General features: G+C 42.3%; 1 protein-coding gene across 1 annotated transcript in view; it reads right to left on the reverse strand.

Annotated features, from left to right (window-relative positions):
• LOC117752715 (dynein heavy chain 9, axonemal-like) overlaps window positions 1-26,794 on the reverse strand; it is a 50,959-nt gene that overhangs the window by 18,521 nt on the left and 5,644 nt on the right. Inside the window, exons 2-17 of the mRNA XM_034570299.1 lie at window positions 26,553-26,633; window positions 25,757-25,936; window positions 24,999-25,229; window positions 23,224-23,418; window positions 22,023-22,142; window positions 19,805-19,993; window positions 17,678-17,913; window positions 17,469-17,591; window positions 16,378-16,582; window positions 10,179-10,343; window positions 9,497-9,637; window positions 8,323-8,493; window positions 8,023-8,145; window positions 5,576-5,769; window positions 4,478-4,626; window positions 1,825-1,952 (exon numbers count right to left, since the gene is read on the reverse strand). Of these exons, the coding sequence (XP_034426190.1) occupies window positions 1,825-1,952; window positions 4,478-4,626; window positions 5,576-5,769; window positions 8,023-8,145; window positions 8,323-8,493; window positions 9,497-9,637; window positions 10,179-10,343; window positions 16,378-16,582; window positions 17,469-17,591; window positions 17,678-17,913; window positions 19,805-19,993; window positions 22,023-22,142; window positions 23,224-23,418; window positions 24,999-25,229; window positions 25,757-25,936; window positions 26,553-26,633 (2,631 nt within the window). The remainder of the gene's footprint in view (window positions 1-1,824; window positions 1,953-4,477; window positions 4,627-5,575; window positions 5,770-8,022; window positions 8,146-8,322; window positions 8,494-9,496; window positions 9,638-10,178; window positions 10,344-16,377; window positions 16,583-17,468; window positions 17,592-17,677; window positions 17,914-19,804; window positions 19,994-22,022; window positions 22,143-23,223; window positions 23,419-24,998; window positions 25,230-25,756; window positions 25,937-26,552; window positions 26,634-26,794) is intronic.

The raw sequence follows: 26,794 nt of genomic DNA on the forward strand, positions 1-26,794 counted from the left end.
TGATCCTTTTCATCCTTCATTAAAAGGGTCGTCTCTACATCAGCAGTTAAAGTGAATCTTGTCCAACTCTCAATGTCAGAGGAATTAATGAATCATTTCAGTTTCAAAAGCCGACCACTGGTATCTGGCTCTTCTTTACAAAGTAAAGTGACGAGGAAGCATTTTCTTCAAACTGTCTCTGCTGCTTTCTGTTCTATTCACATTCTTTTCTGCCACCGGCTGCAAATGGGGTGGCATTAGCAGTAAACCTTCGAAGAAGCTGGTGAGCTTAGGCCACTTGATTCCCACTGCCTGGCCAATGTGTGATATTCAACTCCAATCTGTCCGATTGATTGCCTCTCTATCTCCCCCCCTCCTCCATCCCAATGGGCTGCTTTCAAACTCTCTGCATCTCTGTCTCACAGGCCCATCTGAGCCAGAGCGGCTGTTCTATCGCATAATTACCCGTCGACGAATGGGAACCTGCCATTGACCTGGCCCTCCACTGATGGAGCCGGGCCCGGCAGCAGGACAGTAAAGGTGGACTGAGGGACGATAGGGAGGGGGTTGATAGGCAGGAGGATGGCCAAGATGAAACGGTAAGGAGGGGAGGGGTAGCAGGTGAGCGAGAAACGTGGGAGGACGTGAGGATTGATAAAAAGGTAGATGCAGTGCAGAAAATGATATGGCTACAGTGTGAACGTTGCTGCATGAGGTGGAATGAAAGGTTGGAAAGAGGAATAGAGGAGACAAGACGGAGCATTGTAGCAGGAGAAAATACTGTTGAGAATAAAATGAGAGAATGATACTTCCCCTCCCCTTTGGTTTCCTCTCCCTCCCCTGCCAGTGCCACGGGGGTGGCTCACAGCAGGCAGACAAACGGACAGCTGATGATAAAGCGAGTGGGAGGTTTGTTGCTAGGGGGACAAGGCCTTTTTAAGCCTATCGATCGGGATTCCTATGCAAAGGTAATTAAACATCTGCTTGTCTGTGCTATCCTGGGTCTTAAGCAAAGAGTGATGGCATCCCAATCTTTTTTTGTCTTCTACTAGCTGTGTAAATTCAAAGAAAAGGGTGTCCTGCAGTGCCCAGTCTGCGGTTCATATCTGTCAATACTTCCTATTGAAATTCCACCAAGGTTTCCACTTAAAATGCAAACACCAGCCTTGCCCTCCAGATAAGAGAAGAACAGACACCGGGGCTGTAGATATCGTACTGTATAATGGTGCAGCCCTTTCAGTAAGGACATTTCTGCAGAAAATTAAATTCACTTTTTAATGCAGACAAACCTGGGTAGAAAGCAAACATCCCATTGAGTATGCAATGAAGAACAATGTGATAATACGACCGGACTCATTCACAACACACACAGATAAAGGAAATGCCACCTGAAACCACTCCTGAATAGAAAATCCTTGACAATAAATGAACCCTGCATTCATTTCCCTAACCGTGTTATAAGTGTTTTTTTGTGAATAAAATATCTGTCACTTTTCATTGCAAAAGTATTTTTTATGATTTAGCACCTTTTGTGTGAGATAAATAGAGTTTATTACATAGGACATTCTCAGAATGTTCAGAGAATCATATTTCAGTATACAATTATATATTATGTATTTTGTTAAAATATTACGAACTATAATTGCATCTACTCAACATGATTGTTGGAACTTTCTGTGAAAACAAAATAAGGTTGTGTTTGTTCTCTGTCCACTGTGAATTTATATTGTGACTGTAAGACATAAGATGTAAGATGTATTTTTTTGTGCTTTTGATTAAATACCACAGTAAAATATGTTTTTCTTTGTGTACAGTGTGTAAAGCATGAGTGTGGGATTACTGTACCTGTAATATGACCCAATGGCCATTCTCAGCTGCCAAAGTGAGGGCTTGTTCAGCAACGACCTCCTGGCCTTGACCCAGAGAAACATTATGGAAGTTCTTGTTGTCAAATGTGAAGCCCAGTTTCTTCCCTGAAACAAAACAGACAAGTGTCATTTCAAGGAGAATATCCTCCTGACATGCTGGTTAACTATAGGCTTCAAACTGTTGTTTAATATTATTGAAAATGATTTCTCCTACTGAGAGTTGGGTAGGCAAAGAGAACAAGGTAATTCCCAACAGGAGAAAGATTCCAACGAGCCGAGACAAAAGCAGAACCTCATACCTAAAGCTACTTCTGTTGCGTGGATGTGTTTTGGGTGAAAAGTCTGAAATGGACCACAAAACTGAACTTTGCAAATTATGGTCTAAACGGTTCCCCTAAACATACGAAAAACATCACTACCCTCTTGTACCATCTACGCAAGACTCATGTCAAACAGTAGGGAGAGACTTATGGATGAGAGACACAAAAGCAGTGGAGTGTTCAAAACAAACTTCAGACTCTGACGCTGCGAGAGGCTTTTGCCTGCAGCACGCCATATGGCAAAGAGTCATGAGGATGGAAGGAGGCAACAGCTGCCATTGCTACTTACAGCTGCAAAGACATGGCCTCAATGTACCTGGTCAGGAAAGGGTATATGTATCGGTACTTAAATACAAAATGATTTCTATTGGGATATGAGACTTTGGTCAAATCACGCAGCCCTATTATTATATAATGTATAAAGTAGCCACTAAGACATCAAAGAGTCACTATGATTGGGAAAGCAAATAAAGAGTTCAACTTTTCTAATGTTGCAAGGCCTCAGTGAAGAAGTGCTTGTTGAATTAAAGCATCTGGTTTCCTGTTTCTACTTAAAACATGCAAAGTTGTTTAAGGGCAAATTTGAATACTGTAACCTGCTCTTGCCAGCTTTTCCAGGGCCATTGCTGCGGAAATTTTGAGGTGATTCTATTTCAGGAAGGTGACTGCTGAGCCACCAATCCCATAAAAAGGGCTTGAATAAATCTAGCTTTAAACACAACTTAATACACCGCCAATTCTGAGCTGACTATTGAACGGAAAACAGAAACAGCACCATTAATATCATGGTGCTATGAGCAGTGATGCAATCGCTTACATGAATGAGGGCCGATTTGCATTTGGACATTCATCACATAGTTTTAAATAAAGTTAACAAGCTTCAAACTCCAGTTGCATTGAGATAACAGTGATATTGATCTTTTCATCTAATTCTCAGAAAGAAATCAAATGTAGCAAATGTCTTCAAATGAAACAGTATGTGTTTGACTTCCCAGCCAGCAGATGGTCAGTGGCTCAGCCTTGTCCACATTGAGATTCCATTCAAACGGTACAATTACTTGTCGGTTTCATTCAAACTCCAACCTGAAAGCAGGCAGATAGCGGAGGTCTGTCTCGGGGATATTAGTTCCCTGCAGAGCAAACAAAATCACACCATCTATCTAATGAAAATCTAATTGAAGCCTAATACCAATGAGAAACCCGATAGTCCCAGCTATAATGGCAAAGCCCCTTTTCCTGGTTCAGGGTGCTGCTACTCCCCATCAACATGCTCTGTCCACATCTGCAGCAATTGACTACTTGAACCTTTCTACTTAAAGTGACTGACTACAGTCAGAGTGAGGGTGCAGATAATCAATGATCACACAGCTTACAGGCAGCTCCATGAGAAGTGTGTCCTCTTATCAAATTGGAGGAGGATGGCAAATTTCAGTTTGGGGTTGACGGCCTGTCTACAGCAGGTGTACGTTGGATTTCACCACCTGCTGCTGCCTGTCTCTGTCAAGATGACGCCTCTAAGATATTCAAAAACAACTGTGCATTCTGGGTAACAGCTGTATTTGTTGAAACGGCTCTATGGTATGGATCCATTAGTTTAAGAGGGACTTTCAAGCAGAAACAGAAATGCAAAGAAAATCATACATCCACAGCACATGAATTTATGATGATGAATCACTTGAATAGAGAAATACTGACATGGCAAAATGCTCAGGGACTTGGTTAAAGCAGAAACACTGGAAACCTCTCAGTTCCGGTAAACTGCAATCTGAATAGTTCATCCAGCTGAATTCAAATGACACTGACTTATTCTGCAGCAGATGAAAGTGATGGTGCCCGGTTCCAGGTCAGTGCAAGAGCTTTGACTTTTGGCATTTCTTTGGTCAAAAATCCAAACAGCACATCCTGCTGCCACCCGCACAATTCATAAGAATGAAAAGTAACTCTAAAACCAATGACATTTACTTTTCACTGCCCCTAATACACCAGTGGTGTTGTCTCATATATTTGTGACCTTTAGTATAATCTCCTCAATCTATCCAGAGCCTGTAGTGCATCGGCAGAGATGGCTGATATCACAGCAGAGTCACACAGCACTATCTTCCCCGTGCAGTCAGAATCACAGTGGAAATCATGGAGGCAGGTAAGCGTGCACTTAACTTCAACAGGCTTTTCAATGTAAATCCTGCATGTTCCCACCACATAAAGAAACGACAGCTAGGCCGGCTATATGTCGGCTCTGATAAAAGTCCAGAACACACTCCGAGGCTGAATTTTACAGCTTATTGAAGATAAAACAAGCGAGAGTATTACCATGTTTCTCCACATCCTTCAAAGGGTCAACTCCAGGAGAGAGGATGAAGAACATGGGCGTAGCTGGACCAGACTCTTCAAAGGAGATGGCGAAGTCCAGGGATCTGCCAATCACGTACTTGTTTCCCAGTTTCTCCTCGACAAAATCTCTGTGGGGGGGGGGAGAGAGACACGACTCAGTTTGCAACACTTTTTTACACATTTCAATCTTTGCTGGCAGATTTTTGTTTTGAAGATGCAAAGCAAACATAAATGCAGTTTAATGCTTCCTTTAGCAGCTTTGAGGAACTACTACACATTTTATACACATTATTATGTGTTAACATAAAAGTCCTCATTAGACATCATGCTACGATGGGATCACAACCGCCTGACATTTGGGGCTGTATGTGAAAATGCAATTGAACGAGTGAGGGGCTCTGGACTTTCTCCGGAGTTTCTCCAGGCAGCCCCAAAGTAAAAACACTTGATAATGTCTGAATTGAACACAACAGGAAATCCTCAGCAGGATTGGCTTCATATACGTAGAAGAAACTAACGAAGATGTCAGCAGAGGTTTTGGTGATAAGGGCCGATGCTGGTGTTGATGTGCTACGAATAAAAACACGTGATCTCCGGAGAATTCATACGTCACGTTCTGCCTCTGCCTGCTGCGCCACCCCAGATTTCTGTACTGTTGTGATGTGCCTTGTTCATGTTTTAAAGGCGAACTCTTAAAGTCTGCACCCAAATATGTGGACATCCTCTGGAGGTCATGTCTGAAATCGGCTGTATAATATTTGATAATTTCCTGAATTTCAATATGCAGATAAGATATTGCATGTAAGTACCAGGTGAACACTGTGCCCACATGGTGACATTTCGAGAGACAGGGTGAGCGCTGTTTCTCGTCTTGTTTCATAATGAGGCTCATTGATTGTACCTGGAAAGTCGTATAATTGCAGTTATTTCTGTTTGTCTGTAGCAGGTGCTCTTTCAACTCAGATTCTAAAGTCTAAGGTTAAACAGTTTGACCTGTAACCTTTCACGAGGAGCACAGGTCAGTAAAATCCTTCACAGATCACAGAGCAAACGTCAAGCTCAGATTCCACCTCTCACCTGACGGCGTACGTCATGCGGTCAGGCCTCAGAGCCCTCATCATGCATAGCCTCTGAAGCGAGTTTTTGTTCTTCCACTCCTGGGGGAATTTCTCTTTTTCAGGACACTCGCCCTCCACGAACTTCCTCCAGCGTTTGGCCGAACCTTCGATGTCTTGATCCAGGTTTCTGAACTCTTCCAAGCAGCAGAGGGCCTGATGGTGGAGGAAAAGAAAAATGATTCATACAGGAAAAACGACTACATCTCCTTTTAAAGTGCTGCTTCAGTGTGATCAAGTTTTTTGACCACTTCAGAGCCATTTCGCAATAAACAGCAAAAAAGGACTAACTTTGTTTGCAGAAGTTGGAGGGGAAAAAGAGACAAAAAAAGTTAGACAGGAGTGTTTATCTCTCCTCATGCCTATATAAATAATATTTCTTCGGAAATGGAAATGCTGAGTAAACACGATCCCTTTCAGAACGTTGTGGGGGGTGGGGAGGACTGAATATGCATCCGTTGCAGAACCAGTGGGGGTTATTTTGATTCCCCGGCTGACAGACACCTTATCTCAGCTGTGGAGAACAGCAGTGTCATGCAGTGCAGCCTCCAGCAGGTATACTCCGTGGCAAGTATACACGCACACACACTACAAGCTGTCTGCTCTACTATATAATCTACGAGGAGGGTCCTGGAACCCTCCCACAGCAGACACATGGAGTAGGCTACAAGGTGCCACGGAAAGAAATGTATGCAGTTTTTAGCTCTCCCACAACCTCCACTTAGAATGAGGTGGCATGGTGGAGTGAGACCAAATAGCCCGGCACACAGTCTGTCACTTCAACTCAGTCTGTCTAATTACTGCAGGCGGTTGGCAACCTCTTGGCCCCCGTGAGGGGAGAACACACACAGTCTCATGGGATTCCTGCTCTGCTAATATCCTCAGGAGAGCCAAGCATTCAGAGGATCTTCTCCTCCGTTAAAGCTTTCCAACTGATTATGTACCCAACTGCAATAAGAAAATCGAGTGACACAATTTGATTAGCAGTGCTTTGAACATCCGAGAGCAGTTGGAGAAAGGCCGTCCCCGAATCCTCGGAGGAGTTTAGGTTAAGTTAATATTCTAGGCGGTACAGATTGAAAAATTCATGAGCATGAGAGGGGGGAAAAAAACCACGCTACTGCTTCGGTTTAGTTTGCTGCTAAACTGATGTGACAAGCAAGGGAACCTCTGCTGCTTGACGTTCACAGCATTTTGTTGCCAGACGTCTGTCCTTTAAGAGGAATTACGGGTACGCAGAGCTCGGCTGCTTTTAAAATGAACCAGGGTCGTGGAGCAAAGCTGGGCCCCAGAGAATCACGTGCCGTCAGACCGGAGGTTTGGGTGAAACGGAGAAAATAGACTTCAATTAATCCTTAAGTGTGTTTTCAAGTTAAGGCAGAGTTGTTGCCGGGAGACTGGGCTGCACAAATTGCATCATAAGAGGCAACTCCACAGACTGGGTAGAGCAACCAAGTGCTAAAATAACTTGAGGGAAATTGTGGATTTCAGTCAGGCCTCTCATACATGACAGGGTGGACGAAAAGGCATAAGGGTCAATTACATTTTATACGACTGGAGACCATATTTCTGACATTTCAACATTGAGGGGCAGCTACATGGGATTCCAAAAGCTTTATTTGGTTAAATTAACAGCTTAGCACTAAAGTTTTGTACTGATTATTTTTGCATTCATTCCATTTACGGTTAATTTAGTTTGCCCAATTCATATGGAATAGAACACTATTTGACTGTAGATTATCATTTTTATATATATATGTATATTATAATTTGAATTTTTTTAATTAACCATCCAGTGCTGAGAAAGATTTCACATTAGCTGTGCTGCAACATGTAATATCACACGAGGGATGAGTAGTTAGTTCAAATATGTTTCTTGGATAAACTGTATTAAAGATAGGGTTGGTAATCCTGATAAAAACTAGCAAAAGTAGGCTACACTTTGAAAAGATGCAACTGATACATCCCACCCCCTCCAATCAGCCCTCAAAACCACGCCCCCAGAACACATGAAAGCAAACCGCCTGACAACGGCAAGGAGACGACTTTTCCGTGCCTGGCTCACTAACCGCTAAACGACTGAAGACTCCGGTCATGTGCAATGAAAACATGGGCAGGGTGCACGCAGGCAGGCCGGTTGGTTAATGACAGACAGGTATGACAGCCAATCATATTATTTGGATAAAATATAATTGAAAATGTTCTGTCATTTGTCCAAACAATTAATTGTCTTCAGCCCTACAGCTGTTGTCACCACTTCACAGAGGATCCAGCATCGCCTAATTCTCGTTTGACCGCTCACTTAGACGACATTTTAATTGATTCTACCTCTGGGAGTCACAACAAGAACTCAGCTCCTCTCCACAGTCATTACATTTTAGTAGCGGCAACAACACAGCAACACAGTACCTTGATCCCTCCCCAGGAGTGGTTGGAAAAGAAATCCACTGGTGATGTTACACCTGGTTGGACGGGGTATCTCAGAAGGAAGTCCAGCTCTACAGGGTTTATTTCTTTATCCATCAGAAGGATCTGGGGACACAACAAACATAGATAACTTTGAGATGCTGCATTTCGAGCACACACCGCACTTCCTTTCCACTTGATTAAATCCAGACAGGTCCTCTGGTCTCAGGAGCAGCTGATTCAATGGCCGGCTTGTTCTCAAAAACAAACCATGCAGAAGATGAAACCGGCCTCCCTTCCTACCTGGAAAGCGAGCTGAGCTATGTACGTGAGCTTGTCACACTCAAACAGGCCCCTGGTGGTGTACTGGAACACTGAGGAGGTGATGCTGTCAATTAGGTTGGACACCCGCTGGCTCAGAACGTCGTCCTGCTCGGCCTTCAGGACCGCTTTCTCGAAGACCACGCTGAACGCCTGGGGATCGACACACAACACAAAGTCACAGTATTGTCAACAAGAGAGTCACTTTCTACAAGACATGGATGAATAAATCCAATGACATGAATCAATAACTAACTGTTGTGTTGAATGTGGCTCAGTTATAAGTTGGACATTGTCTAGTCAGTGTCATTCGACATGATAGATATGATGCAGTTAGGCCTGATGCAGCATAAGGAAGTCAGAGTTTTGAGAGAAGGATTAACAAACTGTTGGTTTTGGTCTTTTCATGGGATTTGTCCTTGAAGCCGTGGCTCTGTCTAATGTAAACTGTGAGCTCCTGACGTGTACAGGGTGTTAACAGAGAAAGTTTGGGTTGTTTGGAGAAACTCAGTTTATATGGTTGGACTTGTGACCAGGCTCAGCTGGTGATTACTTTGGTACAATATCTTCAACATATCAAGCAGTGCAGGTATGAGGGCGACAAACACTACTGATCAAAGGCACTAATCAAAGTTGTAGTCTAACTGAATTCTTTAAAAGATGTTAGAGTGACTGTCAATACAAACGTCACTAAGGTGATAGAATAATTGTCTTTATCTTCTACTCTGAGCACCACGGTGTCATTTTTGCCAATTTAGCTGTCACACTTTGCTCTCACCTGGTGTGAAGAACACATACTGTAATGCATTTTATTTCATTCAGAAGGTCAAAGGTATATCAACACTGAATGCGTTTTCATTTGATTACGTTGGGAAATAACTTGGGCCTGGGCCGCTACCTGCAGAGTCTGGAGTGATTGCAAACCATATCTCAGGCTGCCTCCTCTCAGCACTCGCTGGCTGACAATATGAAAGACATTATCCTCTACATAACCACATTAGGGAGCCACAAACACAATAAAAGCAGGACAAAGAGCATAAAACATGGTGAGCAAATGGAGAAGGGAGGGGAGAAACAGAGGGGTGAGTGTAAAGAGGGGTCTCACAGGGGGCCCGTGAGGCGGGGAGGAAACATGGCAGGTCAATAGACAGTATACCTTGAGAGAGAACTGGTACATGGGGTGGATTTTATTGAGGTCGTTCATTATGAAGTACAATAAGGAAGCCCGTGCTGCTGCTGGTCGGTAGTGCTCCCGAGCCTCATTGATTTTGGCCTCTGTCACCTTGGCTTCTTTCACCTACAGTAAAGATAGTGCAAACACAGAGGGAATCACACTCAGAGACACAAGCGCACATCTGCACGCATATTCATACACAAAAGGTTCATCAGTCAGCTAATGATGAAATTGTGCACTATCCAATAAAACACCCTCCAGTAAAGAGCAGAACTATTTCAATTTCACGGTTCCTGAGAATATGTTCCCACACTGCGTGGAACACGATAATTATGAGACTTTTCAGTTTTTGCCAGCAAATGCCCGCACAATTATGCTTAAGAACGAACATCTGCAGCTCCCCCTGCAACCCTCAAGAGGATAAGAGGTATATATATATATATATATATATATATATAGTGCCCTATCTACAGTAACAGTCAATGTGTATTTGAGTTTTTAAGTTTCTCTGAAACACAAAGTTATCTCCTCACTATTTTATTGATTCCTAATATCCACTAAATACTTGGACTGAAACTTGTGATCTGTCCTCTGAAGCCTTGATGGGAGCAGGGAAGTTCTGATCACACGACAAGGTGTTGTAACAATAAAAAAAGAAGAGTACCTTTTCTTCGATCTCGGCGGCGGTACGTTTAGTTGTCTCCAGGTTTTCCACCAGTTCTGTGTCGCCCAGGAAATCTCCTGAAGCGGCAGACAAACGCGACAGCAGGTTGTCCTCTAGCGTCTTCAGGGTGATCTTGAAGCTGTTCTGCTGCTTCGTCAGGTCAGACTAAGAAACACAGAAACACACAAAAACTTTCTCTTTGACAGATTCTGCATGTCAGAGGATTTCTCACATACACCATATGCTTTGCTGTCAGATTCTTTTCTGCCCTTATCATCATAATCTGAGGCGGAGGGGGATGTTCAAGGTGTGGGTCAATATGAGGACACGAATACTGAAGGGCACCTCAAAGGCAGAACTAATCAATATGCTTTGCATCGGCTATCTGGACCCATAAAGGAAGCGCTCTGGGCTGGATTAGCCAGCTGCCGTCTGGTTGCCAACATCAAACCTGCCGAGCGACCCAACCCTCGGCGTGATGACACCGTCGATTCGAGGGAAAGGGGAAGGAGCTTTGATGGGAAAACTCCACACACACACACACACACACATTGTGAATCATTTGATACATGGCATTATGGGTTTAATTATGAACCTTTACAGGCATCAGACAGAATAAGCACGCATACACACGCAGCTCAGTCACAGGGTTTTGCTCACACCTCACCATATGGATTAGTGCACCCCGTCGTCTAATAAAGCTTAACTCAAACCAGTCTTTTTTTATTTCTGTCTTTGTTCTCACTGAGAGAAACTTTCACTTTTTCAAAGGGCGCTGTTTGAGAGGCGTTTGGAGAACAAAGTCGACAGGGCATGGTTACTTCTCTTTATTGCTTCATCCCGCTTTGTCCTTCATTATAGTCTGTTGCAGCTTCTTGTTTCTGCTCGATAATGACTTTGCTTTTATTGAAGTTTCCCTTAATAGAAGCCTCTGCGACCTTTGAATTGTTGTAATTATGGGACGGTGGGCTGTTGGGAGATTTGCCAACTCCAGGCTTTTTGGCGACTGATAATAGTTGACAGTTTTTTGAGTGGCGTGATCCCAAACAGGCGGTGGTAATAACGTTCTGGCTGTAGACGTTCCTGCCCCTGTGTAATCACCGGGGGAGCTGGTAGGTTGCCGCGGGGAGTGTATGTGTGTGGGGGGGGGAGCTGTTCCTGGTCCTTGCTGCATAATGTTCCCATGACAAAAGGCATACATAGTTTAAATCACGCCAGGGGAGCAAATAGTTTAGGAGATCACACTGTTTAATTGCTCTTTTTATGACAGTATTTCCTTTTGCGGTGATGAGAGGTATTTTACACCATTGTTAAAACTAATTGAGCCTCTACTTTGTTAAATCTTTCATGCTCTGTATTTGCATCATTACTCTCTCCATACTTTAAAACTTCTCTGCCAAAAGTGAACAAGGGAAACAGAACTGCTGTGATTTGTGGCATTTTAAGGAAAAGACCTGACATGCCTGCGCTCTGAGCAACGACAAAAAGGACAAAATTGGTTTGAGTGGTGGACATTTAACTGAGGACATTTGCCTGTGTGACTCAGTGGTGACCTTCTGCTTGCCCAGACTCGGAACTCCTGAGGGGAAACGCCATCCACGCTCAAACATTCCCAACTGGATGCAGTAATGAGTGCGTTTTTAAAGATTTGCTTTCCGCCGGCACATTGTACTTGTAATTACTCTTGCTTGGCAAAAACAAACAATTAGCCAGTCAGCAGAATGCCCTAATTGGAATAAAAATGATATATTACATCTATCATTCTTTTTTAGGCAAATGATTACTGAGTGCCACTTAAGGTACTTTGGGAAGTGCAGCCTTTTAGCTCTCATTAACGCCGAATGCCCACGCAAGAATGGTGCCGGAACAAACAAGCAGAAGGATGCACACAAGCACACTCATATAAGGACAGGGAGGACGAGACACCAGACGAGTTAGTTATTGTGATAAAAGGTTGTGGACTGATTCCCCCTGTGCGCTCTCCAAAAAGGCAACTTGACATTTTAAGCTCCTTAGCCCGTCTTTCGCTCAGTTAAATGAGAGCTCTTTCACCCAGTAGTCATCTTACGGCTCAGGAGCAGCGCTCACCTCATTAAGAGGTATAATGACACCGAGTCATTCAAAGAATATAAACAGGTACAGCCAATTTGCGCTCCGCTATCAGTCTGGCGATTGTTATCAGTCCGGGTTGTTTACTGACAACAAAGAGCCATTCAGCGCTTCATTCTTTGATATTGTGCACAGCCCCCCCCCCCACCATCCACCTTCAACTTCCACTGTTAATTAAAATGATAAGTGAGTATCCAGATATTGTTTTTTCCCCTCACCCTCCGATCTCAGTGAAATGCTAATTAAACAAGCTTCATTAAATCACATTTCACTTGCTGAGGGGACATTAGACTTTAACTCCAGCGTTTCGGTGTGTTTTTTTCTCCCCCTCTCTCCGTTTATTAAACATGCTGATTTGTGGATTGAGGCCTACAGGTCTGAATGAAGCGTCGCCTGCAGAGGCCCCAACGCAAACAAGGGCGCCCTCCAGAAAGCCATCAAAATGCAAATAGCACTGTGTTAGAGTAAATCTTCCTGACCCATTAACAGAGTTCCCACATTATCTTCCGCTCTGATCTCTTAAAGACACCGCCGTCAGCCAGACGAGAACGAAGAGGGTTTTCTGATTCTCCGCGGCCCTCGACTAACAAGGGACGCATTTAAGAAACAGTGGAAGTGTGTCAACGTGCTGTCTAATTGCTGTGGTACAGTAGCGCCATTGGCCAATCCGTTTCAAACATCTGACATGAAAAGAGCAGATTGTCGATAGAGACGAGCGGGAGGCATCATTAGGCGCTGGAGCTTTGCTTAATTACCAACATTTACATTCACACCGTGGACCGTGCTGTGGATATCGTAACTCCCTGCTGCTCGTTACTTCTTGGAAGTTGGTCGCACAGCCGTCAGGAATCTGATGTACTGTACACAGTGTACCGAGCTGTAGCCATTAACTCTGACCAGCAATGACAGCTTTTAGCTTCTGCTGGAGACAGCGGCACTGATCAAAGAGTGGAACAACAGCTTTCTCCTCCTCACAGTCAAGGGTCAAGGATCCACGCAAAACAAAGACAGCCATTTAAATTTAAAAAGGGAAAACATCTTAGAGCGTCTCGTACCCGCCTCTGCTTTGATTTTGGAGAGGTGGATGTGGATGTGTGAACATAAATGAGTGTGCCAGAGTGATAAAAAACTGATGAAACTCCCTTGAGGATACCATCAAGACACAATTACACAATTCCTGGAGCTTGATGATAAATGGAAGAGTGTCACAGGAACAGTACCCAGGGTGACCGTGACACAGTGTTAAATTGTTAGTGCTTCAAAGTGAATTAGATTTTTTATTTGGGATTAATGGATTATTGTCTGAATGGGTGATTCTTCATGGAAGCTACAAGCCATGACATTCAAATATAAATACTTTCTTCTTTGATACTGTCTATTATCAAACAATCTAAGATGCTGGAAACTGAACCAGGTCACGAGAGCATTTTAATTTTCTATTTAAGGCTTTTGCATAAAATCTAAAGTGTTTCTCATAACAGAAATAGTGATTTGCTCACTGAGACATCATGGCTGATGATAAAAACAGGAAGATACATACAGATTACCACTGTCAAACATTACGTGAAGCATTTAAAGCATCAGTACTTCTGCAGAATTACCAAATAATTTAATGGTGAAGATGAAAGCCTGTAGCTTTGGTTTAAAATAGGGATGTTCATTATTAAAAGGTTAACCATTAACCGACTCTAACAATTTTGACCGATCCCTGGATATCTGGAGCATCTGAGCAGGCTTTCTCTGCTGGAGATCTCCCAGTTAACAGACCAGACTGTCCCCATATCATGAGGACATGTTGCTGTTTCTGAGTGAAACACAGTAGAAAAGCTGTCTGCTGAGGGTTGATTGAACTGAACGTGTTCACATGGAGGTTACTCTCATTCTCATCGGAGCGGCTGCATGCCCGTCGCAGCACGCACAGCTAAAGTGGAACGTTAAACTGACAGCTGCATGCTAAGAACATGGAACTATGGATATGTTGATGATCCACGAGAGCACTGCATTTCTGCTGATCATGACAGATGGGTGTGTGTGTGTGTGTGTGTGTGTGTGTGTGTGTGTGTGTGTGTGTGTGTGTGTGTGTGTGTGTGTGTTTGTGTGTGTTTGTGTGTGACATGTAAACATGACACATGTAAAAATGAACCCCTTGTTAAAAATTCAGTAACTTATCGTCCATTAAATAAAGATTTAAATTTCTATGTTAATGGTTAAACAAGTGTTGGTTATCGGTTAGAAAAAGAAAAAGAAATGTTTATCTCTAGTTTAAAAGCAGCAGCGTTCTCAGTAAGTAAGTAATTTTCTCATAATAATCCATATGAAACAACCTCACAACAAAAACTATTTCTTTATGTGCTCTAATATTTGCCATTGCCTGTGCAAGCTTTACTTCTGTTCATGGAGAGGGAGTCTGCACAACTCTCTGTGCTGTAAAGCAATGGAGCACTAAACTGTATTTACAGAATGCTTTAAGTGTCGGTGTAAGGTGAAATCACCTGAAAGGACAAACCCATAAAGAACAACCCAACGCTGCAGATCCCTTTAGCTGTCTGAGGCGTTTTACTGTCTTTCAGCTCATTGCTTTGGTCTTATGGTCCCAAACTTTACTGTCTGGGTTTAGTCTCAACCTCCAGTTCAGTCTCAGCATGAAGATGTTTTCAGCAACAGAGCTACGATTAACCCACCTGCCTCTTGTCTAGTGGCAGAAAAAGCTACAGAACATGGTGGAGCATATAGCAGCTGCATTCGATTTAAAAATACAAGTCAAAAGCACATTTGAAATGGAAATATATCATTTCCAGATTACTCTATGTTCCACACAGACATGTCACTTGAACACCTGCGCTCATGCACACACAGAGACAAACACTATCTCACACTGACACACAGGCATCCGGGGTCCCAGTCTCCTTAGGTGTAGGAACCAAAGCCCCATAATTATCACACATCCACTTAGTTTGCGGCTAATCAAAGGCACCGGCTGATTGTTTTGGAATCAAAGGGCCCGGACACGCAGCTTCCTGTGATGTGAAAAGACAGGTAGAGTTTTCTTGCCGCTGTGTAGGAAGATGGATAATGACGAGCGAGAGTGCTGCGCCCTGCTTCTGCAGGCACGGTGACTCCTCAGACTGTTTCTTTTAATTACACCTGCACAAAAGAAACGCTCAGAGACGAACTCAAAGACTCCACTGAATGTTTGTTTGTTGTCAGATAGCACCTGGAGAGTGAGACAAACACTTTCCTAGTTTCCTCCGCGAGCGAGGGTTATGTGTTGGCTTTGTTTCTCTGTCTGTTAGTTGGCAGGATTGTGTATAAACTACGAGACGGATTACCACGGAACTTGGTGGAAGGATGCATGAGGCAGGAAAGAATCCATTTACTATTGGTGCGGATCTAGATCAGGGAGCAGATCCAGGAATTTGTTTTTCACTTTCACACACACACACACAGACACACAAACGCTGACAATCAACTTGATTCAGGCTCGCACACAGAAGGATCAGAGCAGAGATGCTGTGGTGAACACACTGAACATTAACTCCAGTTGAAAACTGAGCTCATTAGTTTTTGTGCAGTAAAAAGTAAAAGGCCCATTAGGAATTCAATCAAGCCTGTTCTATAAACGTGGAGAAAAGCAAGAGTTTCATATCTTGGTCCACAATCTGCAGGTGACATGACAGAGGTCATAGTGAATTGTTATGGAGAAGCTGTCTCTCAGCGGTCTGGGTATTAGCCTGTCAGGAATCACCTCGCCGCTTCTAGTTCCCGTCTACATGTGTTTGTTTGTTATTTAGCAGGATTACACAAAAACTGCTCTACCGATCACCTTGAAGATTTGTGGATGGTTGGGGCATGAATGATCCAATGTGAAATAGGGCATTTTTCCACATTCTCATTGATTTCTCAGTAAATAATTCATGGATTTGATGAAAAAAAACAGGCATGTTTAGGGGACTGATATATAAGAGTGTGTGAAATTTGGTACAGATCCAAAAGAAAATCCAGATCTAGTGAATTTAAATGTGCTTTCATAAGAGGACTGTTGGGCCTGAGTGTTAATATTAAATATCTCTGCCTCCGCTGACATTCTTACCTTCAGCTCTTCCAGGTCAGGTCTCTCCATGCTGACCACCGCGGCGAGCAGCTGGTCCTCCAGACCGTCTCTGGTCACTGTGAAATTTATCAGTGTGCACTGGGCCTGCAGCTCCGGCTGGTAATGAGGGCTGGCAAGCTTGGTGTGCAGGATGAGGCGGAAATTAGGGTTGTACTCGCACTCCTTGTCTCCGATCTTTATGTACCTGTGTGGGTAAGTGAGAGCAGCAAAATAGAAGTGAAGATTCCCATGATACCAGCAATTATGTCATGTCACTGTCATTAAAAGAGCTAGACTGATGTTTACTATATTTTTCTTTTTGTTAACAAATCATATTAAAAGCGCTGAACCACTAATCTCTGCCTGTTTCTGTTTCCACCCAAACACATGAATCTTTAAAGGACCAGTGTGAAGGATTTAGCAGCACTGAGCGGTGAGGTTGCAGATTGCATCCACGCATGTCGGAGAACAACAGATAACATCAGGTAACAAGAAAGACCGTCTCTAGAGCAAATGTCAGCTTTGTCCATTCTGGGCTACAGGAGAAACATGGCGGTGGAACAGGGTGGACTCTATGGAGGAGAACCCTCTCTCTATCTAGACATAGAAAGGCTCCTTCAAAGGTATATTCACAAATATATACTTTTTTAAGTCATAGAATTTAAGTAAAGTGAATTTACTTGTCTTGATTTAAATTGCATAAACCATGTATCTATATTTTAAAATATAGTTTTTTTATTCAAAGTTTTTGAAATTGACCTTATTAAATGATGTGCTGCAAACAATTAATGTTAATGCATTGGTACTTATTATTACACTTGAAAAAATAGGGTTAGGGTAACTTTTATAACCTTTCATTATATTGTATCTCTTAACATACTTTCTCACTACAATTAGTACTTTTTAAACAAGCTTGGATTTTGTTTGTAAAACTTGATGAATTGATGATTTTTGGGTGAAGGAAACATCAAAAATGAAACTTTCAATACTTCCATAATACTGACGCATTTCACCGGGTACCAAAACAATACTGACATCAAATACCCAACAGAAAGTTTCAGAATATAAATAACTTTTGTAAAACTGCTTACCTGCCCTTCTTGATGGTTTCTCTGCCCAACAGAGGTCCAAGAACAGGATCCATTGTTTCCTCCAAGTTCTCTATCAGAACCGCGTCACCTGCTGCCAGTGCTCTTTCCATGGCATCCAGGTATCTGTCAGGGCAGAACAGCAGGAATTCATGTATCCCAAAAATCTTTTACCAAAAGTGACAGGTGCACATTGAGGTGAAGCCTCTTACCCTTTCTGTCCGATGCGGACGACACGCAGGTCCTCCCCATATTTGTTTTTGATCCACTTGATGCCCTGCAGCTGGGGGTCCACCATGAGGGGCCAGCGCTGGCAGGTGGTGAGAATGGTTGCGTTCTCAGTGGACATCCTGTCAGCAGGCAGGCCCTCGTTTTGCCATATGGCGATGTCAGCGCTATCAGTCAGCATGGTCAGAGGGTCCAGGTCAGGGGTCACCGGGATGGGAACCTGACAGATGATATTGGTTTTTGAATCATGTGTATTACTGTTAAAATCTTAAAGTGAAACAACGGTAGTCAGTCATACATGACCACATCCATGTTTTCTTTTTAACTTCTATCCACTAAATCCACAAATCTCAGTCTGTCTGTTTGTGGTACGCTGATCTCGAGAACAGTTCATCTTATCGGCTCACACTTCACATGTGTAGTGTCGAATTGGTGCAATTTGGACACTTAATAAACATTTTGAATAAACAGTTGGCCAATGTTCTGTAGCAACGGTGGCTGGGGCTCATCGACGTAAGTGATTTTGCCAATCATGACAGCAGCAACAACAGCTGATTCTCCAGTTCAGGGTTCTGTGGACTGAGTCAAGGTGAACAGCTCTTTGTGCAGCAGCTGTGGCTTCAGGGTTCTGTGGACTGAGTCAAGGTGAACAGCTCTTTGTGCAGCAGCTGTGGCTTCAGGGTTCTGTGGACTGAGTGAAGGTGAACAGCTCTTTGTGCAGCAGCTGTGGCTTCAGGGTTATGTGGACTGAGTCCTGCAGCAGCTCTTTACTTGCTGCGGCTCAATTACTGCAGGTAACTTTTATAGTTTCAGAAAGAAAGCTGCAACCAGCATTACCACAGTCCAAGCAAACAGCCCATCCCAACCAGGCATGTTTACAATAGACACTGCGTTAGTCTCCTCAAACATAGTCGAGTATAAAGCTAAATGGGTCTTTGACATAAGCATTTACTGACCTGACACACACTTTTATCTAAAGTGACAACACTGAAGCGCCAGTACAGGAGAATTTGTGCTACATCTCTTCCACAAACCAAACTGTAGGAGATCAGGTAAAGAAATGCAGTGAACGTGCACACTAAGTGCTAGTTAGGAACACAAGTCTTCAAGAGATCCATAAAGACAGAGAGGAATTGACAGCATTTGGTAACTTATTCCATCATTAAGGAACTACACACAAGAACAGTCTGGACTGTTATTGACTTGTGTGCAGAGATGGCAACGCCTGACAGACCAACTATGGGAAAGTTTCCTTTACACTGATAAATAGACAATTGTGATACAATCTGTAACTGGAGTGATCCTGTTTACGTTCTTTCATTCAGCATGATCGACAGCAGTGATTGCAGCAAGCAGCAGGTTTGCAGTGGAGATGGTTTTGTTCGATGTGTGACTAAAATAAAGAGAAGATAACTGAGCCTTTCTCCAACTTGATTAATGTGCTGCTCTCTTTACAACAACCTCCACCAGCATCACACACTTGTGGGAGAAAACAAACAGGCAATGCTGATCATCACAGTTCCTGCAGCTTTCATGTCAAGGAGAAAATAGTGCCTTTTGTTAGGGACTATTTTCACCTGTGGATTAATACCCAGTAAGAATATCTGACAAGTAAAAAGGTGTTGATGAGAAGTAGATTACTGAGCCCTTCCTGCCCTTACTTGAAGAATACACATGGTATCTTAAAATATTAATTATATTTATGTAGCTCTAACTATTACTTCTAACTGTTGTAAAAGTTGTAACACAGTACTCTGAGTGCACCAGCATAACTAATACAAACAATCATACATGTTGAAATCTGGATGTCACACTCATGAATGTTGCCCCATTAATTCAGATGAAAAGCGTCAACCATGTTTTTCTAAAGCCCTAAAATAATCGTAGGTCTCTTTGACATTGTTGTTGTTTCTGGTGCATACTCATTACATGAGGCAACAGTGGGAATAACAAAATTAGCTGGGATGTTATTGTTATTGTTACGGATACTTGAGTTTTATTGTATAAATATGTTTTAGTGACTTAAGGCCATGTGTGTGGACGAGAGGCTCAAACGTTTGGCAAAATATCTGCATTAGTGTGAACAGGGCGTAAAAAACTAGGCCTCTCACCTTCAGCTGGCTGAAGTAAGACCTCCACATGTTGTCCATGAGATGCAGTCTGTAATGTTTGGTGAAGTATCCCAGGTAGGAGATGAAGGCAGTGATGATGAGGACATCCCCGCACAAAGTCCTCTCCTGTTTCTTGAAGTCTTCGACGGCCTCCGCCCAGCGAACATTCTCCGACACCAGACCTCCCACCTGAAACGCAGACCAAGAGATTTATTTTTTAACTTCACTGCAGCATATTCCCAGTGGAATATCCTGTAAAATCAAATCTAAATTAATCTACGTCTGCTGTCGTCGATGCACACGCTCAGGAACAAAAGAAAATCTCCAGAACAACAAGTCCTTGTTACCTTCAAGTCCTTTTTTATTAGGTTTTCATATCCTCTGATCACCTCCCTGCTCGTGTACCAACACCTCCTGACTGCAGCAATGATCCAATTTCCCCCCCAGGGATCAATAAAGTTCACCTTAATATCTTATCTCTTCTAAACTTGAGAGGCCCCACACCTTGATACAGACTCTCGCTTTTCACTGCACATCGTGGAAACACTGCACACTTGAGCAGGTTCACTGCATTTGCATTGATATTAAGTGATTGACTAGCAGACGAGTACAAACCCTCGTTCTTGTTTTGCTCTCGTCGGCCCTTTGGAAGCTTCTTTTGAATAATTGTGATTATAATACCAACACCCAATTTTGTATTGCTGCTGTCAGCAGGAGATTTACACACTGGCAGATAGGAAGGGATTTATGAAGGCTGTATATGTGAGTGCATGTGTGCAGACATAAATACTGTGTACCTATGGAATAGACAGCTGAAATAACAAGCAGTGATGAAATAGCTGTATATGCAGTAGTACTTTACTGTATATGTGTCTAAAAATACAAGTTTCTTAATAGTCCAAAAATGAAAATCACTCACTACTCACCAATATGCCGATGAAAGGTTGTATGAAGTGTTTGAGTCTATAATTTGTGGGTGAACTATCCCTTAAATCTGTTATTTTACAAAGATATCCACATCTCTATATCATTATTTTTCAAATTTTGTATTTGGAAGTTGTGTGAAATCTTCAATTAAAAGTATCCATTATGCAGTTTAATGCCCCTCTGTACGTGTAATGCTACAATACAGCATAACAATATTTATATTAATGTGTAAGCAGTATTTTAATGTTACAACTCAATCTAGTTTTACTATTGGGTGGTTTAATCTAAAGCAATGCAGCTATCTTATACTGAAGGTACAGGTTGCATGTAAAACCTATATCAGATACTGTGGCTTGGATGGTAACTCATCTGCTTTGAGACAAAAGAATTAATCCAAATTAATAAATGTGAATGTAAAATATTGCTTTGTTAAGTAACAACATGTAGAGTAGAAGAAGCATAAAATGGAAATGGTCTTCCCACGATTGGTGTGTGTCTAACTTTGGCCGGTCTCAAAATATACAAAATACAAAACAATTAACATTTCTAGAACAATATCTCAACTATGCACCTACATTAACCAAATTGCATGATTTATATTCAAAGAGGCAGCTTAAAAAGTAGGAAAATTGCATTGTGCCATATTGATATTGTAGAGACAGTCCCTAACTTTAATTATAATATTAAATAATTCAAAGGTCTTAAAGGTTCCTGGCTTAAATATGAGATCATGATGTGCAACATCAGTACAACTTTTTTCCTCACTTAAAAATAACCCTGGTGAAAACTGGTTTGTCAAACTGAAGACTACAGCCAAAGTGAGTCCATTTTCTGTGTAACTTCATCATGTAGATTCCTGTTGCTTTGGATAGAAGCAGTTCACTTTTACACTGCACAGACAACCACCACCTGGATGACTCCAGATACAGATAAAGATGTGAATCTGTTAACATTACTTTGAGCTTCTTTGTGTATAATTTTTAGGTTTATTTTTGGACATTAACAGTCCGTGGATATCTGGGATCGTGGCGCCACTGTAAAGTAAGGGTTCAACTGATTGTTGCAAGTGCCTGTGCTGTCTGTGTGTTTTGATTTGAATGAGTTATGATTGAAAGGAAATTGACATTTATGGGGAAGGGAAGGGCTGAACAAATATTCTTTCCATTAATACCCCTAAACAAGTACACAAATATATGATATCATATATGAGAGAGGGAGTGTGTAAGAAAGTGTGTGTGTGTCTGTGAGTGTTAAAGGATGCTCTGTGTGAGACCACTGTTCCCCTCCTCACCAGACGGTTGGCCAAAGAAATGGTCCGAGCGGTTGATTCTGCATCCTGTTGGCACTTGAGCTTGTCTGCAGTGGCTTTCTCGAACTTGGCTGTCAGCTTCCCCAGGTTCGCATTAAGGAGCTGAAAGGCCACAAACACACACACACATATGAACACACACAGAGATAAAGAGAAAAATTGGCAGTGGTTAAAATACGGCATGGTCATAAATAATCCTCAAAGACAGGAAACAAAAAGGACTAAAGTCTGTCTATGAGAGAAACTTGGGAGTGTGTGAAAAGTTGGGTCAAACTTATGATCCCTTCCGCTATGGATTTACTTGGCATATGGAAGCAATTAGCACAAGGACAAACAGGATTAATCGGTGGTGAGGCACACAGGTTCAGTAGATTAGTTTGAGGATTGCTAATTCCCCTTGGCTCTGAACCCTATCTCCGCTCAACCGATCTGACTGAGGGCTGAAAAATGACAAGAAGTCCGACTGGGTCTGCTTCTGGTTGGATAGAAGCAGCAGAGTCCCGAGCACCACTCTCTGTGCTGGATGTCAACGCCACTGAGAAACAATTATTTACAGCTGCTTTTATCAATAGTGTTTTTAGGCTGATGGATTTGGTTTTAGATTAATGAACAGTAAAAGCCTTTAATGGCCCTTACACCAGCTTTGTATTGATGAAATGCTGCTGCTCTGTCATTACTGGCATAGCTCATGTGTCAACTGTCACTCAAGCCTTGATAAAATAATTCATATCCTGAATGTGGGCTCCATCTTATAGCCTCTGGTTGTTGTTGTTTTATTTTGTTTCATTTCTGTAGCATCAAATTCTTATTATACTGCATATCTTCAGGGTTTGATAGAGTTGTTGATCCATACTGATGTCTCCGAAAACTTTCATAGCTTGGTGCTGAGATTACTGTCTTTCAGAAGTCATTTTTCAGCCCACACTCTTTTGCACTAAAGTCAGTTTACCAACAAAAAATGCACTGATGCAAACATTAGTGTCCTGTCAAAGAAAAGACTAGAAAGCAAGAACAGCAAATCTTGTATATATATACTGTACATACAAAAATATATAAAGGTGATATATATGTTTAAAGAACATATAATCTGCATTTTAGATATTGAAATTGTATTACTTTGAAACAGAAAGTTGGTATGTAGCAAATAAATATCTCAACAACTCAGTACAACACGGTGGCTCACATCGATCTTGGTCTTGATGGCAGCGAGCTTGTGCTGTGCAGCAGCCAGCTCTGCGTTGGCCTCGCTCAGCGCCTTACGCTTGGGCTCCACCTCGCAGAAAACCTCGTAGAACTTGACGATGTTTATAACCCAGGAGCACAGACCCGCCGCTGCATTCGACTTGGAAGCCACCAGATCTGGTTGGAACTCTGGGTCCTGGAGACGAACAGATGAATCCACACATGCACAAATGAAAAATATAACATCATCAATTTGCAGTCAGAGTGAGACAAGGGGCTGAAAGTAAATTTCTACATTGCCCTGGACATGCAGAAACGACATATTTGCACGAACAAAACTTAGTTAAGACCAGAATGTCTTTCTGACATTTGTTCTACTATATATATAAAAATTTAAATATACATTCAGATTTGATGTATTTCTCTGCCAGGGACAGACAGCTACACAGCTAACTACCATCTGTAATTGAACTCTACATAAATGAAGTAGTAACGGCAATCTAAATCCAGTCATGTTGAAAAATGGTAACACTGACTAAACTAATCTTAGTAAAGTAGTAACTACCATCTAAGCGTATGACTCTAGGGAAATTCACACAATAGGCTGTTAGCGAACAAAAACCTTTTCGAATTATAGATTTATTCATCATTATTTAGGCCAGTTCCTCGTGGAAATGTCAGCAAAGAAGGTTTCAATTTGTTTGTATCACACATCTAATGCAGAAACTCACACATTGCCTTCAACTGACACTGGAGCTAATGTTGCTAAAAGCTAACACAGGATGTGTTATCACAGAAAAAGGAAAATGTCTTAGAAAATCTTTTTTAACCTTGAAAGAAAATCTTCTGTTGGTTTTGTTCTGGACATACAGAACACCACCAGTTCACATTGCATGATATCACATGACAGCAGACTAAGTTACATTATCCCTCAAATGTAAGTATTAGTCACTGCTGGCTGAAAACTGTGGTGGTTTTTTTTTGGCGTCATAGATTCACTTTGCTTTCTTCCCAACTTGCTTTTCACAATTGAAGAATGTTAAACTGGTGTGTATCTTTCATTTGCTAAAATTGACAATTAAACTTGCTTTCTGACATTTGCTCTACTTTTGCCTATTTAGCCTACAAAGATTTAACGTTTATGATTCAACACATGCAAGCAGCAGTGGTTTCAAGTGTGTGTTGGCCATTGTTGAGAGAGTTAGATAACAGTGAATAGGATGATAGATAATAGTGAATAAGAAGCCGAAACAATGAATGTGAGTCAAACACCAGCTAAATATACAAGGACAATAAACTGACAAAATTATTATAACTGAGGCAGCAATATCAGCCTGAACCAAGTTTTCTAACATTAGCTAATTATCAACCATAAGTTTACAGAGGGAGATTGGAGCAGAAAAAGTCCAGAAGGCTTACTCACCTGTTTATTAGAAAACCGTATTAAACATGAGAAACCATGAATGTCTCTGGAAACTGAAGGTAGGTGGTGTTCTTGGTGAATTCAGACACAAGTTAGGTTTTATCTGCTGCACTGACATACCTTGTTTCTGCTCCAGTGAACTTCATAATCAGGGCGGCTGTTAAATTTGTAACGCTTAATTAACTGGTTGATTTTCTCTGGCTGTCATTTGGACACTCAGCAGCCATAATGTGGTACCCTCATTGTAATCATGCCCATGCTAAATGTATGACTTATTAGTTGAGGTTGCCCAGCAGCAGACATTGCACACTGCGCACTGTTAGCGTTGACTTAATGAATAAGGGCTAACTCACCTTGAGGTAGGGCTGAATAGCTTTAAGGCAAGTATCTGGGACGTTCTCTTTGTCGAAGTGTATGAGCGCAAGCAGGAACGCGTCCACCTTGGCCATCATCACCTTCGCAGCCTTCCAGCTGCGGTCCTTGGGGACTTTGCCACGAGGCGCCATCAGGACCATGACGGCTGCAGTGACATTCGTCACAGCGACCACTGGAGAGCCGAACGACTTCAACTCTGTCAAGTTGTTCTGACATAGAAAAGAGAGGGAATAATGGATGGAAATTAAAGAGCTATAATCGAGTTTGAACAACTGCATATCCCGGGAAAAAGAGAGAAAAAGGAAAGGATTAGAATAAAGGAAGAAGAACCTGTGCTGACTTTGAGAAGACAACAGAGAATACTAATTAGAGCTCTGAGCAGTGATTGAACTGTCGGTTCTGCTTGTTTGAGCAGAGAGCACCTTTTAAACAGAGGGGGTTTTCTAAAATCCCCTAGGCTGCTCATAAACCTACATGGGATGCAAAGATGAAGCGAAATGCCTGCAGAACATAGAGAAGACATTATTTTCGCAGAAGGCGGCTAAGTCCTGTGATTCAATAATCTGTTATACAGTTCAAGGCCTATGTGGACATAACCTATTCCACTGAAGCTGGGAAAACGAATTCAAACAAATGAAAAAGAACACAAACCCTCTTAAACACAAACAAATCCAGGAGAGAAAAGTATGATTGAGCAAATCAATAAGACACAGGCAGGGATAAGAGAGTAACTGACCTTATTAAGAGTGTTAAGGGCTTCCTGAGCAGCTAGGAGAGCTGGTTCTGCTTTGGCCAAGTCCTCCTCACAGTCTCTCTGTGTGCCGCTGACCACCACAGCAATGGCTGCCACCTTTTCCTCTTCCTCATCAGCTATTGCTTTCTCCTTGGACACCTTCTCGGTTTCTACACCGACCACCTATGGACAGAACACGGAATTTATTGATGGTTAATGGTGCAGGTTCAGACAGAGGCTCAGCTTTCACAGCATGGATTTGTGATATATGATGTAAAAGGTCATCCAGTGGTCAGTTTTAACTTAAGAAGAGACAAAGGGGGAATCTAAGTAAATTGTGCAGTGACAAAATCTGCACCAGGCTAATTCACATTTTCTGACAAACCCTGATCTGCAGCAATAAAAGTTCAGCCTGCAAAACATTTAACATGCAAATGTTTATTCCTCTCACCTATCAGATCTAAAGCTAACGCTTAAACAGATCAGAGGCTTAAGTCCATGTTTCTCTGAATTTCTCATCTTGTACTGAGCAGTTTCTACATCAGACACCAGAAATCTATCAATGGATTATCCAGACTGGCGGGGACATTTGTGGAAGGATTTTGTTTAATTGTAATTCCACGTCTTCATGCAACAAAACTAACTTTGTTAGCAGAAGAAATCTCAGAGACAGATATGACAAAACCTGGACAAATAAAACCAAACCCCAGATCACACTAGAGTCAGTGTAAGTGAGCAGAAGCCAACACTCTGACTGACAGTTTCTGCAGTGTTTCTAAGAGGGAGCACATGTTCTTGCCTGAATCAGCTTGTCAGCGTCCTCGTTCTTCTGCTTGAGTTCCACTTCTTGGGCAGCCAGCTTGGCCTTGAGGTCGTCCACCTATCAGAGAATGAGACATGGAGGCCAGGAGGTAAGAAGATGTAATGGCTGATACTACAGCCGTGTGCGTGGATCAGGATGAAGGAACTGTAGATCATATACACTAGACTGTGGCTCAGGAAAGTCAAACAAATGAGCTTCACAAAGGGTTTAAACCTGTG

The sequence above is a fragment of the Hippoglossus hippoglossus genome, chromosome 19, assembly GCF_009819705.1.
Source record: "Hippoglossus hippoglossus isolate fHipHip1 chromosome 19, fHipHip1.pri, whole genome shotgun sequence".
Classification (NCBI taxonomy): domain Eukaryota; kingdom Metazoa; phylum Chordata; class Actinopteri; order Pleuronectiformes; family Pleuronectidae; genus Hippoglossus; species Hippoglossus hippoglossus.